The sequence below is a fragment of the Spinacia oleracea genome, chromosome 1 (assembly GCF_020520425.1).
Source record: "Spinacia oleracea cultivar Varoflay chromosome 1, BTI_SOV_V1, whole genome shotgun sequence".
NCBI classification, from domain to species: domain Eukaryota; kingdom Viridiplantae; phylum Streptophyta; class Magnoliopsida; order Caryophyllales; family Amaranthaceae; genus Spinacia; species Spinacia oleracea.
Window position 1 is genome coordinate 74,294,341 of NC_079487.1, and position 17,203 is coordinate 74,311,543.

The window sequence follows — 17,203 nt, forward strand, 5'->3', positions numbered from 1 at the left end:
TTTCCGGAATTATTTTCCGATTCCGGTAATATTTCCGATTCTGACAATATTTCCGTTTCCGGCAATATTTCCGATTCTGGTAATATTTCCATTTCCGATAATATTTTCTGATACGTACCATGTTTCCGTTTCCGGCAACATCTACGACTTGGATAATATTTATATTTCCGATACGATCCATATTTCCGTTTCCGGTAATATCATCGTTTCCGGAGTATTCATTTCTTGCCTGTGACGATCTCAGCTCCCACTGAAACCAAGATCCGTCGGTTCCGAAAATCCATAGATAGAGTATTTAATGCCATTAAATACTTGATCCGTTTACGTACTATTTGTGTGACCCTATGGGTTCAGTCAAGAGTAAGCTGTGGATTAATATCATTAATTCCACTTGAACTGAAGCGGCCTCTAGCTAGGCATTCAGCTCACTTGATCTCACTGAATTATTAACTTGTTAATTAATACTGAACCGCATTTATTAGACTTAACATAGAATGCATACTTGGACCAAGGGCATTATTTCCTTCAGGTTTTGTGCAGAGTGTGAGCACAAAGATAAAGGTTGTAAATGGAGAATTTGGGCTTCATGGGAGAGAGGAAGAAGGTCATTTACAGTGAAAACATTTGTCAGTGAGCACACTTGTGGTAGGACACCTATCATTAAGAAGATGACTTCACATTGGATTGCAGAACACTACCAGAATCTGTTTAAGGTTAACCCTTACATGAGAGTGCAAGATATTCAGGAAACCATTTGGTTAGAAAAGGGTATAAGGGTGAGCAAAGACAAGGCTGCCAGGGCTAGGAGAAGGGGTCAAGCACTCATTGTTGGTGAATACAAAGAGCAGTATGCATTACTCCCAAGGTATGCAGCTGAGATACTAAGAAGCAATCCAGGGAACACAGTGAAGTTGAAGTTGGATGCAAATGTGTTTGACAGACTGTATTTGTGTTTTGAGGCACTTAGGAAAGGGTTCTTGGCAGGATGCAGACCTTTCATATCACTTGATGGATGTTTCTTAAAGGGACCATTTGGGGGTCAATTGTTAGTAGCAGTAGGGAGGGATGGAAACAATTAAATGTTCCCTTTGGCTTGGGCTGTTTGTGAGGTTGAGAGCACTGACACATGGAGTTGGTTTCTAGAACTTCTAGCTACTGATTTAGGCACTAGTGAAGGAGCAAGGTACACTTTCATGTCTGACCAACAAAAGGGTTTACTTGCTGCTGTGTCAAATGTGTTTCCACAAGCTGAAAGTAGGGTGTGTGCAAGGCATGTGTACTGTAACTTTAGGGGAGTGTTTGGAGGTGGTTTAGAGTACAGAAAACAATTTTGGACTATTGCAAAAAGCAACACAGTAAATCACTTCAATGAAAACATTGAAGTAATGAGGGGTATTTCAAATGAAGCTGCTGAAGACCTACTGAAAAGGAACTACAAGAAATGGTGTAGGGCATTCTACACTCCATTATCTTGTTGTGACAGTGTAGACAACAACATGAGTGAGGTGTTTAATGCATACATCTTGAGTGCAAGGCACAAGCCTATTATTACCATGTTGGAAGATATCAGAGAGGGTTTGATGGAAAGACTGCATAAGAAAAGAGATTTCATTGGGAAAAAGAAGATAATGTTGTGTCCTAGGATCCAAATTCAGTTAGAGAAACACAAAATTTGGGCTAGGGGTTGGAATGCATACTGGGATGGTGGGTTTTGCTATGGAGTAAGAGAAGGTGCAACACAGGTTAAGTATGTGGTGGATCTGAACCAACATACTTGCAGTTGCAATGCATGGCAGGTGAGTGGGATTCCATGCAAACATGCAATTGTTGCTATATGGAATAAAGTAGACCACCCAGAACAATATGTCAATGCATATTTCTGCAAACAGACCTACATGAAGGCATATGAATTTTTGTTAGAGCCTTTAAATGGTCCTCAAGAGTGGCCTACTTCTGATAGCATTGTTGTGGCTCCAAAGGTGAAAAAGGTCAATGGAAGACCTAAAACAAAGAGGAGATATGGTGTTGGAGAGGTAACTGCATCTGGTAAGCTGAAGAGAACAGGTTGTTCTATGAAATGCAGCTTATGTGGTGTGATAGGCCACAACAAAAGGGGTTGCAAGAATGCCCCTAAGCAACAACAACACAGCAACAATCATGCTACTGCAGAGCAGACCACACCACAGCAACAACACCCAAGAACCAGTTCAGCTATACCAATGCACAATAGGGGTGTGGGTATTTATACCTACCCAAATGGGTATCAAAGAATAGCTACTGTAAGTCATTCAATATACTCAAATTATTTCTTACATGTTACTTTACTGTACTGAAGCCAACTTGTTCCTAATTTGTTTTAATTAATGCAGCCTATATCACAACACTTCCCCACACCATAGAGGCAAAGACCTCCTGCAGCTTTCTATTCTGATCATGGGGGTGAGCAAACCATCTACTCCTTCCCTGCACATGACTTCCCATTGTCACAGACTCAACCAAGTCAAGGACACACAATATCAAGCCAAGCATTGCAGGATCTTGCAATGGCTAGAAGATTAGAAAAAAGACCATGAGGTTAGATTTTATTGAATTTAAAGTCTTCATTACATTTCATTAGTGCAGATCATTACATTTTACCTACCCACTTAACCCACTTAACTTAAAACAAACCAGATAAAAAAAAAACAGAACCACTAGGATTACAACCCACACTTCACATTTCACACTAATAGGTCTTCTCATCTTGCTCATCACATAGTCTGCCTCCCTCTTCCTTGCATAATTGTTAGCTTCACTAAGTTTTGTCCTAAAACTATCAACTTTAGCAGCAAGGCTTTGTTTATCTTGCATTAACCCTAGTATGACAATTGTTTGCCAAGTTGTTGGTTCTTGTTCATCAATCCATCTAAAAAAGATGCAACCCCTTCTGTTTGTTTCAACATCATAATCTGGACAAGCAATGAACCTCCTTCCAGGATTTTCTTTTGTCCATGCCTTTTGAATGGATACTGTGAATCCACAGTAGCACCTCTTAGGGTGTTCATTATCACCATTGTTGAACAAAGAGATAGCCCTGTTCATCATTCTGCAAATAAATTACGTTTTAATAATTATTTCCTAAATATGTTAATTATTGTTAAAATAAGCTAACTTAAGATTTTAAAAAAATGGCAGAAAAATACCTTTTTGTTGAGAAGAGTCAGCTATGGTGGAGCAACAGAGAAAAAACACAGAGCAGAAGATGGAGAAGAAAGAATTTTTTTTTTAAGTGTTTTATTGTTGTTTTGTTGTGCATGGAATGTTAAATACTCTGTTTTTTGAGAGCCTCAACGGCTATATTTTTGTAAAAAGCTAACTGAAATGAATTTCCCTTTATTTAATTATTGGTAAATGGTAAATGTAACTGTTTTTTTGTCGTTTAGTGCCTTTTATTTAGTTTCCTTTTAATTTAATTGAATTTTAACGGCCGTTAGTGACGGAAAACAAAAAGCAGCGTTTTCCATCCATTTTGAGGGACCTAAATGCTCCTTTTGAAACTTGAGGGACCTAACTGCTCCTTTTGGCAAAGTTTAGGGACCTCCAGACCTATTTACTCCCTTGTATGTCTAAATTCCCGGTTATAGACTGTTTTGGTCGAAAAATAGTATTTCTAGACCCGGAGAGGGGACCTGCTGGTTATCTCCATATGAGATCGGACTGATATTTTGAACACCCCTTAACTACTCATATACTCCCTCCGTCCCGGAATACTCGACTCGGTTTGACTGGCACATAGTTTAAGGTATTTGAATTAACTTCTTTAATTTAATAGGTAGTAGTTGATAGTGGGGTATTATTTTAATGTAGTTAGTGAGAAATGTGTTAAGATGTGGGGTTGGGGGAGAGTAGGGGTTGAATTTTTAATTATTTTTTGTATGGAGTAGGGGGTAGGTGGGTTAATAGGGGTGGAGTGAGAAATAATATAATATTGTTAGAATATTTTCATTTTTAGAAACAGGTCAAGTATTAAGGGACGACCCGATAAGGAAAACAGGTCAAGTATTCCGGGACGAAGGGAGTATCTCTAGGACCTAATTAGGTGTGTAGTGCCAACAATTTCAAAAGGACATTAATCAAGTTGTTACTATCACAAATATTGACTTGTACATGGTCTTTGTGGACCATTACTATGTCCTCCAACTTCTTTGACATTGACATTACCTTGCTTGGTGGTCAGTTGAAGCCTTGAAGATAATATTTAGGAAATAACAACTAATTTTGAGTTCCAAAAAATATTTACAAGTTAAAACAACTACTAACACTCCAGCAACTAACTAGATTGGGATTTTCTATTTTAAGTTATGGCGGTGTTATGGTTTCCCATCTTATTAGATTCACATCATTCGACAATGTATATCTACAATGGCTTATCAGTTGCTAGTGAATGTGTAGGGGGCTACCGATTCTTCCCTTTTTTCAGTTTTGGAGTTTTCCGGAAAAAATCGAATTTGAAATGTAAGTTTTAGTGATTTAACAAGTTTTGATTGAAAATTGTTAAACGCACCAAACTTTGACCAATTTATCAAAAAGCATGATTGACAAGCGTTGACTTGATTTTTGACAATCCAACCCCCGAGGGGAGCCAACTTCAAGAATCATGCTAGTGACGTTAATTGGCTTTAGTTAAATATATGGGAACCTAGGCCGGTTTGTCCAAAAATTATCTTGTTAAGCGTGATCTACTTTATACGGTTTTGAACTTAACATGTGAGGTGATGAAAGCGATAGACAAGTTAAGCAAATCATCACAAAATAATGTAAAGAGTGCATAAATGAAAATATACACCACCTAGAAGGAGTAGGTGTAATAGAATGAATGAATTGTAAAGTGTGAAAAGCGATTAAATAATTAAGCAAGTTAAAGCATGAATAATCGAAATTGCATGAAGAATTGAAATTTGCATATTTGGAGACTTGGAATTCAAAGGGAAAAATAATGTTCAAGCATGACATATTTTCCCTTGAATGCTACCAAAATTGTATTGAAACTAACCTTAAAGCGAGGTTGTTCACTAAAAAGTATCATCGATTATGAACTTGAAATTAGAACTTCAACTTCGGAGGCTTAATGTTAAAAAAGAAAGGATGATTCACGCATGAAAAATCTTAACTTTGATGTGCTCCAAATATTGAAGATGTTCTAGTTTAAAGAGAGGTTGATCTTCTTTAAACATTCTTGAACTTGAAAGCTCGAACGTGAAATTTTGTGTTCATGAGTTCTAGTTTGAAGAAAGGTTTGCGCTTCTCCAAACATCCTTGAACGTTTGATAAACTAGGGTTTGAAAAATTGTATGATGATTGTTGTAAAGAGAATTTTCAAGGATAAGATCTCACTTACTAAGCATATTTTTGAATGTGGTTTTGTAAAATTGAAATTTGAACTTCAAAAAAGAGTTTGGAAGTTGAGGGAATTTCAAGAGTGAAATCCCTCCAAAGATTACTCTTTTATGACATATTCCTAGTACATATAAGTTTATGAAATCAAATGAACATCCTTGAAATTTTGCGAAATTGAAACAAATTAGTGCAAAAAAGGGTAGAAGTTTAGAACTGAGATTAGAGCCTCGGAATCTAACCTAGGTCTTCTAGGTTGGAACTTCCTTGCTTCAGCTCCGATTGCTTGATATTTGAATTTGGATTAGTGTTTTAATTTTTGAGATTAATTTTAGTGATATTCTCTAGAGCACCTATGAGCATCCAGGTCATGGACGTATGACCAGTATTATGCGTCACTTTTATTGGCGGAGATTCAGAATATTATACATGTTCAATTGTGTGCTTTGAGTAACGGTTTTCTAACCTCCTTGAATGTCACATGGTAGGAAAGATATCCTAGCTTGAATGTCACTAAGTGTTAATTCAAGTCGCAAGACATTGAGACTTATTCAATTGTTTGTTTTGCCCAGAAATTCAATTCTTTCATTTCTTTATTTTTTCTTCTCATCTTCGGACCTGTGGGGGATTGTTGGAAGTCCTAGTGAGAATACAAAAGAAAATGAGTGGGGAAAAGTGGGAATGTGAAAAGTCCCACGTGGAAAAAACACCAACTACTTTCAATGTTTATATTTGGGGACTTGAGGGAAACATTTGTTTAAGAAAGCCTGTGAGTGGCATGGGTGGACAAACAACACACACAAGCGCGCGCGCGGGCCGGGCCATGGGCCTTGGTACTTGGTACTTGGCGAATGCGGTTCGCGGGCGTGGGGTGGGTTTTGTGGGCCGGGTTATTCTTTTGGTCAAAAGTGGGTTTAATTAATTCTAACGGGCAGAAAGAATTAATCAACCACTAATCTCGTAACTGTCTCATTAACCCCCACTAAATGCCACGACGCGACAAAGTGTTCAGTTCGTTCATACGCATTATCCAGCTAAGTTGTTCCAATTATTTATTTGCTTAACAGTTTAATGCCATTGTGTTTGAATCTTGATTACATTTTTGTGTTAATTCTTTGAATTGGTTGTTTAATGCCATTGTGTTTGAATTTTGATTGCATTTTTGTGTTAATTCTTTGAATTTGGTTGTTTTATGCCATTGTGTTTGAATTTTGATTGCATTTTGTGTTGATTCTTTGAATTTGGTTGTTTGAATTGATAGGTTGTTGCCATTGGAGTTATGATAATTGGTGATTTATCCAATCCATTGTTGGTTTTGCGCCGCTCAGCTCCTATCATTTGCAATTTTGCATTATTACAATTCCTTTGTTGCTGAGTTTATCGGATTAGTATTGATTCATTAGTTAACGGACTCCATGATCGGCGACTGGCCTTCACACGACCCTCACAAATTCAGCCAACTTTGCCCTTCTGATCCTGCAAATCCCCTCCGTAAGTTACCCGCTTCATCTTTGAATGTCGTCGTTTTTTATTGATTGTTCTTATTTTAGTTAAAAATGGAGTTAATCTGATTTTAGGTTTTCTATTGACGATATCGTGTCACAAGATAAAAAAAAAGTAAGCATTGTGTCACAATTGACGATATGAAATACATAGTACTCGATCATTTAACATGTTTACCAACCCTTTGTTAAATAAGACTATGCATTTGACTGTCAAGATTGTTTTAACTTCTTCAAAGGTCGTGGTAAAACAATGTGGTAAGACTTTTAAGTATCGTCATAAGCCATAAGTAGCCACTAGATAAGAACAAATAATGCGTATAGCTTGCAAGCATGGTTTTACAAAGTACTTTTTTTCACGAACTATAATTGTTCTGTTTGTTTGTTTCCATTCTAATTCCGGTCTGCATTTTGTAAATCTTTAATGTAAAGATTGATTCTGTTTATTAAATTAAGAACTTGGTAAATGGGTATTCTTGATTCTTGCATTACGTGTGCTTAATTGAGCCAGAGAAAACAATGGCGGTTTTGTTAGTACAGACAATCTCATATTTGCAATCAACCCCTTTGAAGTTTCTTGTACCATTATTACGTCCCAAATCTCTTCTTCCTGATTTTCCAATTGGACTCACATTAACCCTTAAATATTTTCTCCATTCCAAATCTTATTGTAAAATTAATAAGTTCAATAACACTGCTTCAATTTGTGCTTCTTTGCTTGAGAACCCTATTTTGTGGGCTGGTAGAATTTGTGTTTTCTATGCTCTTTTGAAGACTGGTTTAGCTAGATCTCAATCCAATCCTATACTTCCAGGTCTTTTTTTTGAGGACTTTTATGCCTTTTTGTTGTTTATTGAGATTTTTTTGGGATTAATTTTCTGTGTTTTTAGCCACCATGTATTCTCCACCACCTGCGAACGCCACCGCCGAAAACACCAACGAGCCGGCAGAGCTCGGCAAGAAGGCTGCCGAAAAAAAGGCGGCGAAGCAGGAAACACTCAAAAAAAGCAAGAAGCTACTGCCGCGGCACTCACCGAGGCGTTAATCGCTGACCCTCTCGCCGATAATTACGGAGATATCCCTCTCATTGAACTCCAATCGAAGGCCGTCAGCCAACTCAAGTGGACTGAGGTACAATCTCTCTCATCCGATCTCAAAGACCAGGAGGTTCTCATTCGAGGACGAGTGAAGGAAGTTCGGGATGTCTCGAAGAGATTGTCATTTGTTGTGGTGCGAGAGGGTCTATTTACTGTTCAGTGTCTTCTAATCGTGGCTAAGGAGAAAGTGAATGAACAGATGGTTAAGTTTGCTAATGATTTGAGCAGCGAGTCCATTGTTGATATTGAGAGTGTTATTTATGTTCCTGGTGAACCTATTAAAGGCACCTCTCAACAGGTAACGTAATTATTCCTAAGAAGTATAATTTTCTCTCTTCCTAATTTTTATGGGATGAACTTTCACATTCAAAGTTATAAAATGTTGAGCGTATTAGTTGAATTTGGTTGGAATTGATTATTGATGTATCAATTGTGCAGGTTGAGATTTAAGTGAGGAAGATTTACTTAATTAATAGAGTTGTATCAACACTGCCGATTAATATTGAGGATGCGGCCCGGAAGTGATGGCGAGATTGAAGAAGATTTGAAGGTAAATATCACTTCTTCGCAGTGCAATTTTGACTTTTTGAGGCTTTAAGATCAACTGGATATTTTTTGAGGATTTTTATGCATTATTATTGTTTGACTGATGTCATTTGACAGAATTAGAGTGTGCGATTTCTGTTTAGATATTCAAAGGATGTTTAGAGTTTGTGAAATAATGTATTTTTGTCAAATTGAAGTTTCCTGCATTCTTCTGAAAGAGGTATATGTAGAAAGGATACTGACCGATGTCATTTGACATGATAAGAGTGTGCAATTGTGGTTTAGCTATTTAAAGGATGTTTTCTTTTATCTGAACTTTGGTTATGTAATCACCATGTTTGTATCAAAGCTAAAATCACAAGCATTGTTGCATGTTAATGAGAGGTTGTTTTATGGAACATGAGAATATCTTTCTTTTTAATGGACATCAATGTGATATGTTAAGAAATTTTGCTGGGATTTTGTAATCTGATATGAATTGCACCTTTTCTACGAGATTCAAGGGGAATAATTGTGTCTTTTTTCTGTATTGAAGCTGCTGACAAGCGTAAGGTGGTAAATAAATGGCATCCAACAACATAGGGAAAACTAAAAAGGAACTATAGGATACCTTCCAAACCAGAAGGTCAGAGGTTTCTTAAAGCTATTGCATCCTTGCTCTCTAAGGATGATCACTTTGTAGACGCTACTTCACATGAGGTACAACAAAGAATAAAACCATGCCTTTGATTTCAGGCATCAATAATAGTATAATACTATGTACATTTTGATAAAGCATGTTAGGCTTAAAGATGCTAATATGTTATACCCATAACAGTATGATACATACAGAAAATGGTAGTACTAATAATAATAGTGAAATTTGAAACAATGCCATTGCCATATATGAAAAGAAACAGTTTTCCATATATAATAGAAATATTTACATAGTTACTCAATCTGAAATACTTCGTATGTGGTAACAGGTAGAAGGTTGGTCAACAATGTATGGAAATATGTTGAGCTTCGCCACAGTAAGGGGTGCTGGACATATGGTGCCCTATTCACAACCAGAAAGGGCTTTAGGTACACCTCTTTAGTTCTTTTGTTCACGGACTATGATTGCCTAATGAGACACGGCTTATCCGCCCACATATGGGTACCAAGATTTAGCAATCGCCTTCATCTTAAACATATGACAAATAGAATATCAGGACTTTAACAATCTCTAACCTTTAAAATACTCACATTTGCAATAGTATGCTTATCAATAGTGTTTTGAGTCACAAATTCATGAAATTCACTATTCCTAAGGAAATGTTTTGCATTCCTTCCCTTTGCAAGCTCTATCATACTTCTTCAATCAACCAAGGTTCAAACCTTGTAAGCAACAAATTTCCACATTTTTTTTTCACTTTCTCTCTTTTCTGTTTTCTGATTCCTAAGAAATTTGTTTCTTCTTTCTCCTAATTTATTTCATTCAATTCCTCTCTCCTCTGGTTTTCCTTTCCTTTTTCCTTTTGCCTCTGCTTTTCCGTTCATTGATTCCTCTTTCCCTTACTCCGTTTTTCCTTTTGTGTGGCGCCGGTGTTCGTCTACGACGACCGGAACCTTTTCGGCCTGTGGGAAGAATTGAATTGCTTATTCTGTGATTAATTGGTTTGTTAGGTAAACCCTAATTCCTAATTGATCATTCAACTCTCCACTTCGATCCCCTTCTCTGCCAATCGCTTTGTTAAATCCTACTCAGGTATTTTTCTTTCTTTATCTTCTCTCAATATCTGAATTTTCTAGGTTTAGGTACTTAAATCTTGGTTTTTTTAGGGGTTTTTGGTGTTTCACATTCTTATAGGTTTGTAGATCTTATACTCGCTAATTGCCTCATCAGAGGTAGTTGCTGTAGATCTTGTTTATTTAAATGCTACTTTTGTAATGTTATATTGGATTTTTTAAAGCTTCTTGACCTGTTGTGATAACTGGATTTTGTGTCCGCATTTGTTTTTTTTTCTTCTGCTTTAATAACGTTGTGGGTGAGTTCAGTAGAAGGTGCTTTAAGACTAATACGGGGTGATTGATAAAATAAACCCCTGGAACTGGGTGGTTTCCTTTTTCCTCGTGGCATTTATAGGCTTAAAATTGTAGGAAGAGTGCTCATTTTGTTCACCTAACCAACACATTCTTTTCACTGTATTGAAATTTGGCAAGTTGCCCACATTCCAAGATAGACTATGCTTTCTACATGGGATGAAGTTCTGTCACCTTAAGTGAATGTATCTCATTTTTGTTGTCTGTATCCTTATGGAAATTAGTTTTTTCTTTGCAAGTAGAATGATATTGCATTGGGTTACAGAAATTTAACATATCTGGTGTAGTTTATAACTTTATACTAATATCATATTGTTACAGGGAGGAGAAAGCTGTGAGACTGAAGGATGGTATAATACGAAATCTTGAAGAAAAGGTTTGTGTTTTTATTTAATTGGAACGTCTTCAAGGAGGCTGCTTATGTTTAGGCCTTGGCTTCTTTTGAGAAATAGATGATAAAACTGTTTTGGCCTTGCTAATTTTGCAGCACAAAGACTTGATGTTGCACCTTGAAGCAGGGCAACCAGTGGAGCAACTATCTATAGCCGATGAAGTAGATGATGGTGTTGTATTGAAGTTAGGAGATGAATCCTCTACTGCAAAGTCCATCAATTCCAAAATCAGGAAGAAGATCAATGTGAAATAATTAGTTCAATCTAGGTCAATGCTCACATAATTGAGGAATTAGACTTTTGTTAGTACACCGACTCATATTGGAATGGGTGAACCAGAGTTTGTTACTTGTAAATATGAATGCTTGTTTTGGTAGTTGTTTAGATGAAAATACGAAAATTTTGATTTATAGGGGATTTTGGTGTTTCATATTCTAAATTAATTACCTAGAGCTAGAGGGGCTCCTTGTCAAACTTGATAAATTTAGTGGCTCCACTGTCAAGCTTGAAGCCATTTGTTGCCTATATTATCAAGATTTTATTTTTTGGGTACAACTGGCTTCTTTTTTTAGCTATGACCTATTGATCTTTATAGTTTACACTTTTGATTAAATATTTTATATTTTATAATTTCATTTGTATGAGTGTATGATGGTATGTTAGATTTGCTAATTTTTTACTAATTGACCTATTGATTTAATTAGGTTAAAGCATCAGTAATTTTCTAAGTTTTTATTGATTGCACTTATAGAGAAATCATAGTAATTGAGTAAGAGGATAGAAGAGGAGTTGTAGGTTATCTATTATTACTTCACAGTTTTATGAAGAGTTGTAGGTTCTGCTGGGATATTCTAGATAAATTAATAGTGGTTGTTTTTGCTGGGATATTCTGGAAAATTGTTTGACAAAAATCACCACTAATTTGCTTTGAGGTGCTAGGCTGCTAGCCCTGGTCTGTCCCACATGAACAATGAATAAATATTTGAAATTAGGCTTTGGACACCTGAAATGTATTTGTATTGGTTGCATGTAATTAGTTAAATCATGAAAAATGGCATCGTCATACATTTGGTTCAGATCGATGGGTGTGAATTTGATTCAGGACTGCTCTGAATTTTGTACTCCGTCACAAATGTGTCATAGAGCTAACATAGGAAATAGTTTTTTTTAATGAAATTTATGTCTGGATGGAGTTTGTTTGTCTTCACTTTCTGAAATGTTATGATTTTTTTGTTTGTTTTGACGCATCTTTTTTTTTAATTTCTAATGTTAGTTGTTGAATCATTCACTTTCCCAAAAGCATACATAATTCTGCATTGGTAGTCCTTCTGCCTTCTACTTGTGGCGGTTGGTGAGGAGGGGATAAACATTATTCTGGCCGAGTTAGGAGAATTCCAGCATATCTGATCATCTGATATGCCCTTTGGTAATTGTAGTTGTTATTGAAGAGCTAGAAGATTATGAAAATGCTGCAAGTGAAAATGGTGGAACAAAAAAATCGAAGAAGAATAAGAAAAAACAGTTGGCTAACAATGACAAAAAAGATGAAAAGCAAATTATAAAGGGAGATACTGGTGCCTTGGTAATGGAGAGCGAAGATGAAGACGGGCTTTCCATTTTCTTCATCACGTAAAAGAGAAAATCCTGAAGCAAACACAACAGGAATAGCTGTGGAAGGGAAGAACACGAAAAGGAAGAAGGAAAATATGATGTTGAATATGCAAAAAGTTTAAAAGAGATAGTTGATGCCATTACTGGCCGGTGATGAACAAAGTGTTAGGTTATGATACATATGACAAAACATAAATCATGCGGAAAACCTTAATGCCAGGAAACATATTATTTACACATAATCATTTAGCATAATTTAGGTGCATACACCTTGTAGCGTGCCCTCCCTAGCTGCGCCCAAACCGAACAAGAACAAGTCTTTAGGACTCCAAGTGTCGTCCCTCCATAGATAGTCCACAGCACGTCCGGATCCGCCTTAAGCTTGACCAACTAGAATCGCCCTTAAGGTTCTAAGAATTTTGGCTAAATAGGTTGCAAGTGTTTGGCTGATTTTTGCTTCAAAATCTTACCTTTTGAATACTTCAATGTTGTGTATAAATTTGTGACCCTAGGCCCCTATTTATAGAGTTATGGAAAAGGACTTATAATCCTATTAGAATACTAATTTAGTTTAATTAGAATTCTGCTAGGACTCTATTAAATAAACTTTATCTATTAGGATTAGAATTTAATCATATGTCGAATCCCGATAGCTTTAGGATTCGTATAGCACGCACACGAGCATCGCACGAGCACTGTACACCCGCGCGCAGGCCGCAAGCGCACATCGCCTCGGTCCAGCTCGCTGCCTGTGATCCGCGCGCGCGCCCAAGGCCTTGGTTGGGCCTGGCCTTGCGCTGGGCCTGGTCGAGGCTTTGGCGTGTGGTTTGTTGCGTGTGGCTTGCTGGGCGACGGCCTGGCTTCGTGCTGGGCCTTCATCTAGCGAGCCTCGTCCGATGCTAATTCGTACGATGAATTCATTTCCGATATGAACAATATTTAATATTTTCGATTCCGGAATTAATTTCCGTTTCGAACAAATATTTAATATTTCCGTTTCCGGAATTATTTTCCGATTTCGATAATATTTCCGATTCTGACAATATTTTCGTTTTCGGCAATATTTTCGATTCCGGCAATATTTCCATTTCCAATAATATTTTCCGATACGTACCATGTTTCCGTTTCCGGCAACATATACGACTTGGATAATATTTATATTTCCGATACGATCCATATTTCCGTTTACGTACTATTTGTGTGACCCTACGGGTTCAGTCAAGAGTAAGCTGTGGATTAGTATCATTAATTCCACTTGAACTGAAGCGGCCTCTAGCTAGGCATTCAGCTCACTTGATCTCACTGAATTATTAACTTGTTAATTAATACTGAACCGCATTTATTAGACTTAACATTAAATGCATACTTGGACCAAGGGCATTATTTCCTTCAGTCTCCTACTTGTCCTTAGGGACAAGTGTGCATTTCCTAATTCCTTTGTTGCTCGATGCTTGCTCTTGAACATAAGGTAAGAGTTGTCATCCTTATTATGTCCAGAGGTGTTTCTCGGTTTCAGAGTTTCAACTGATCAAATAAAAAGATAATCATAGCCTATGATTCATCTGAGCACGGCCATGCATTTTACAGTTTCTAGCTCTCCGAGTGGCCTTGTACAACTTTTAAGCATCTCATCCCGATTTATGGGAGGACAATCCCAATCTTGCGATCTTGAGATTAGACTTCGTTTGATAGGTGATTACCTGAGCGTTGCCTTTATAGCCTCCTTTTACGGTGCGACGGTTGACAGTAATCTCAAATCACTCAGGTATTGAGGATTTAGTGTCTAATAATTTTAATGAAATTTACTTATGACAGATTTTCATCTCTTACAGTAAAGTTTCATAGGTCTGTCCGATACTAGTCTTCCCAAAGTAAGTATCTATGCAAATGATTACGACATTTCCATGTTCACATAGTTCAAGAAACAGAACTACTAGTCATCTTGCATTCTAGTCGTCTAACGTTTTCTATGCGTCCATCTCTATAGAAAACTCCGACGAGTGACCATTTTCAACTTTTGACATTCAAGTTCACTTGATAGACATTTCTTAGTTACAGGACTGGTCCTGACAGTCTATCTTGAATATTTCGTCAAATTGAAGGGACTCATCATTTAATACTAAACCAAGATTAAATGGAATATGAAAATACATTTCATATATGATAAATGTTCAACCCCAACGTTTTACAACCATGGGCCTCAAAACCCATCTTTAAAACAGTTCATGGAATTCAAAGCTATGCTTGATTTCCAGTGCTACAGCGTGAGTGTTGCTTCTCATTTGTTGCATAGGTTTAGTTATCATGCTTTGCCAATCTTAATATCCTTTTCATCGAATGTTCTTCGAGATATGATGATAAGATCTTTTGAGTATGTTTATTTTGTGATCTAGTCTTTCTTGCGACATTAGTGGTTCTACGCATTTTGCAATGAAGAACCATTAAGTCAACAGACATGTGATCTACCCAAGTTCAGTGAAGAACTCTTTAACATAAACAACCCTATTTTATTGCTTCTTAGGCAATAAGTACTTTTACTTCAACTATATAGGTTGCTAGTGATGCTTTGGTTGGATTTACTTATCCAAGCAGTTCACAGATATGTGGAAGACTTTTCAGCTGTATCTTAGAACATAGAAATTAATATTTAATTTCCCACGCAATAACTCATGGTCTCCAATTCATGTTTCCATTTCAAGCACGATGCTATATAGCTCGTTCTTGCCAATGGTTAACTCCAAAGAGATCTTTCTTGATCCTTTGCCAGTGTTTATGCGTGTAGCATCAATATTTAGCATATCTTTATTTCCTTGAATCAAGAACTATTCCTATGTACCTTTTCAAGTATCATAAGTTTTTCTTGATTTCAATCTAGTTGATCTTCACTTAGATCAATAGAGATTGGTATATGTTCGTCATGCCTGAAGTCATACGATACGTTTTTGGCGATCCTCATATTATATTATACATGATAAATTCTTTTGCAGAATAATTCCCAATTGAATTCCATTCATGTAACTTTAGCTCATCTAGTTTTAGTAGATACTAAATCCAGCTAAATTCTTTGACATATAATATAGATTAAGAATCTCATTAGATTCTCTAATGTTTAACTTAGTAAATGCTTATACATAGTTCAAACATTCTTTACTTAGATTTATTCACATGGGTCGAATATCTCCAATGGAGTCTTTCGTGTTTGATTTAGTAAATGCCATTACTTAATCTAAAACAATATCATAAGATCTTTGTAAGTAGATCTTAGTACCCATTATGCACTAAGTTTCGCTTTGGTCCATCATTGATGAATAATTTCAAATCTAAGTCATTAGCATTTGAATGTTATTTCACAATAGAGAGATATGTGTGTGATACACATAGGACCAATTAAGTTTTATGTACTCCCACTAAACTTCTTATATATCTATAAGAATTATGTGCATTTTATGAAACTAAAATACTTATTAGCTTCACTAAAATACATTTCTAATTCCCAATTGCTTGCTTAAATCTGTACTTAGATTTCATAAGCTAGCTTTCCTTTTCAAACATTTATTTGGATCCACAAATCCTATGACATACCATGTACATAGTTTATTCCAACATTTGATTGAGGAATTGTTTTGTCATCCAATTTCCATATGTACCAATATGCAATCATTGCTTGATTTATAGACTTGAGCATTACGATTATGCATGAGGTTTCAACACAATCCACGCCGTGAATTTGCTTGTAACCTTTAGCAACTAAGTAAGCTAGCTTTGTGTGTGAACACAATTTCATGTTTGATGGTTTTTATCCTTAAAACAAACTTGCAACCAATAGGTGTGAAACTATTCTTGCAAATCAACAAAATTTCAATTTTGTCATCAAAACATTGAGTATGTTTTATGGCCTCTAACCATTTAAAACATTGAGTCTATATATGGCCTCTAACCATTTTAGGGAATCTGGGTTTCGTCGTAGCTTTCTTACAGGTCACAAACTCATTAATCTACATGATAATAGTTTGACTGCAAGTTTTAAGTTTCTTCACTATCTAATAGAAGAATCGCATAGCTTCAGTGACTTGAACTCTATGCCTACTTGGGTATAGAACATCAAACAATAGAATATCAATAGCCACTTGAAAGTCCTTTGAATATTCTGTTCTCCTTGAAGCACTTGTAAAGTCTTCTAAGAGATGTCTATTCTTTAAAGCCACTTCTAAAGTCCTTAAAGAATAAGTTTGGATTTTCTGAACCACTTCGAAAAGCCTCCGGAATGTCTGCTTATGTTTGTTGTTCGCCTCGAAGACTTTCGAGGTCTATTTTCTCCCACTTGTCATTTTGGAAACGAATCTCCAAAAGGACATTATTTCGAGCAAACAAACATTATGTTCTCAAAATCCGTGGTAGGAACAATACCCTTGTGTCTCATTTGAATAAATCACAATGAAACGTATATCTATACTTGGGCCTTAGTTTGTTGAATAACAAACACTAAGCTCCCACTGAGTTTAGGAACTCTTTAGATATATTATGAAAAGATATTCTAAAATTACTTTTCAATAGCTTTGACGAATTTGGTTTAATTTGGTGGTAGTTGAGCATTTTGTTTTAGAAATTATAGGAAAAG

The 17,203-nt window shown here is 36.3% G+C and overlaps 1 protein-coding gene across 1 annotated transcript; it reads left to right on the forward strand.

Annotated features, from left to right (window-relative positions):
• Positions 1–1,079: 1,079 nt before the first annotated feature.
• LOC110795736 (uncharacterized) lies at positions 1,080–2,574 on the forward strand. Its single transcript, XM_056834195.1, has 2 exons — positions 1,080–2,279; positions 2,370–2,574. The coding sequence occupies exons 1-2, from the start codon at positions 1,080–1,082 to the stop codon at positions 2,397–2,399; spliced, it is 1,230 nt and encodes a 409-aa protein (XP_056690173.1). The 3' UTR covers positions 2,400–2,574.
• The last annotated feature ends 14,629 nt before the right edge of the window (positions 2,575–17,203 follow it).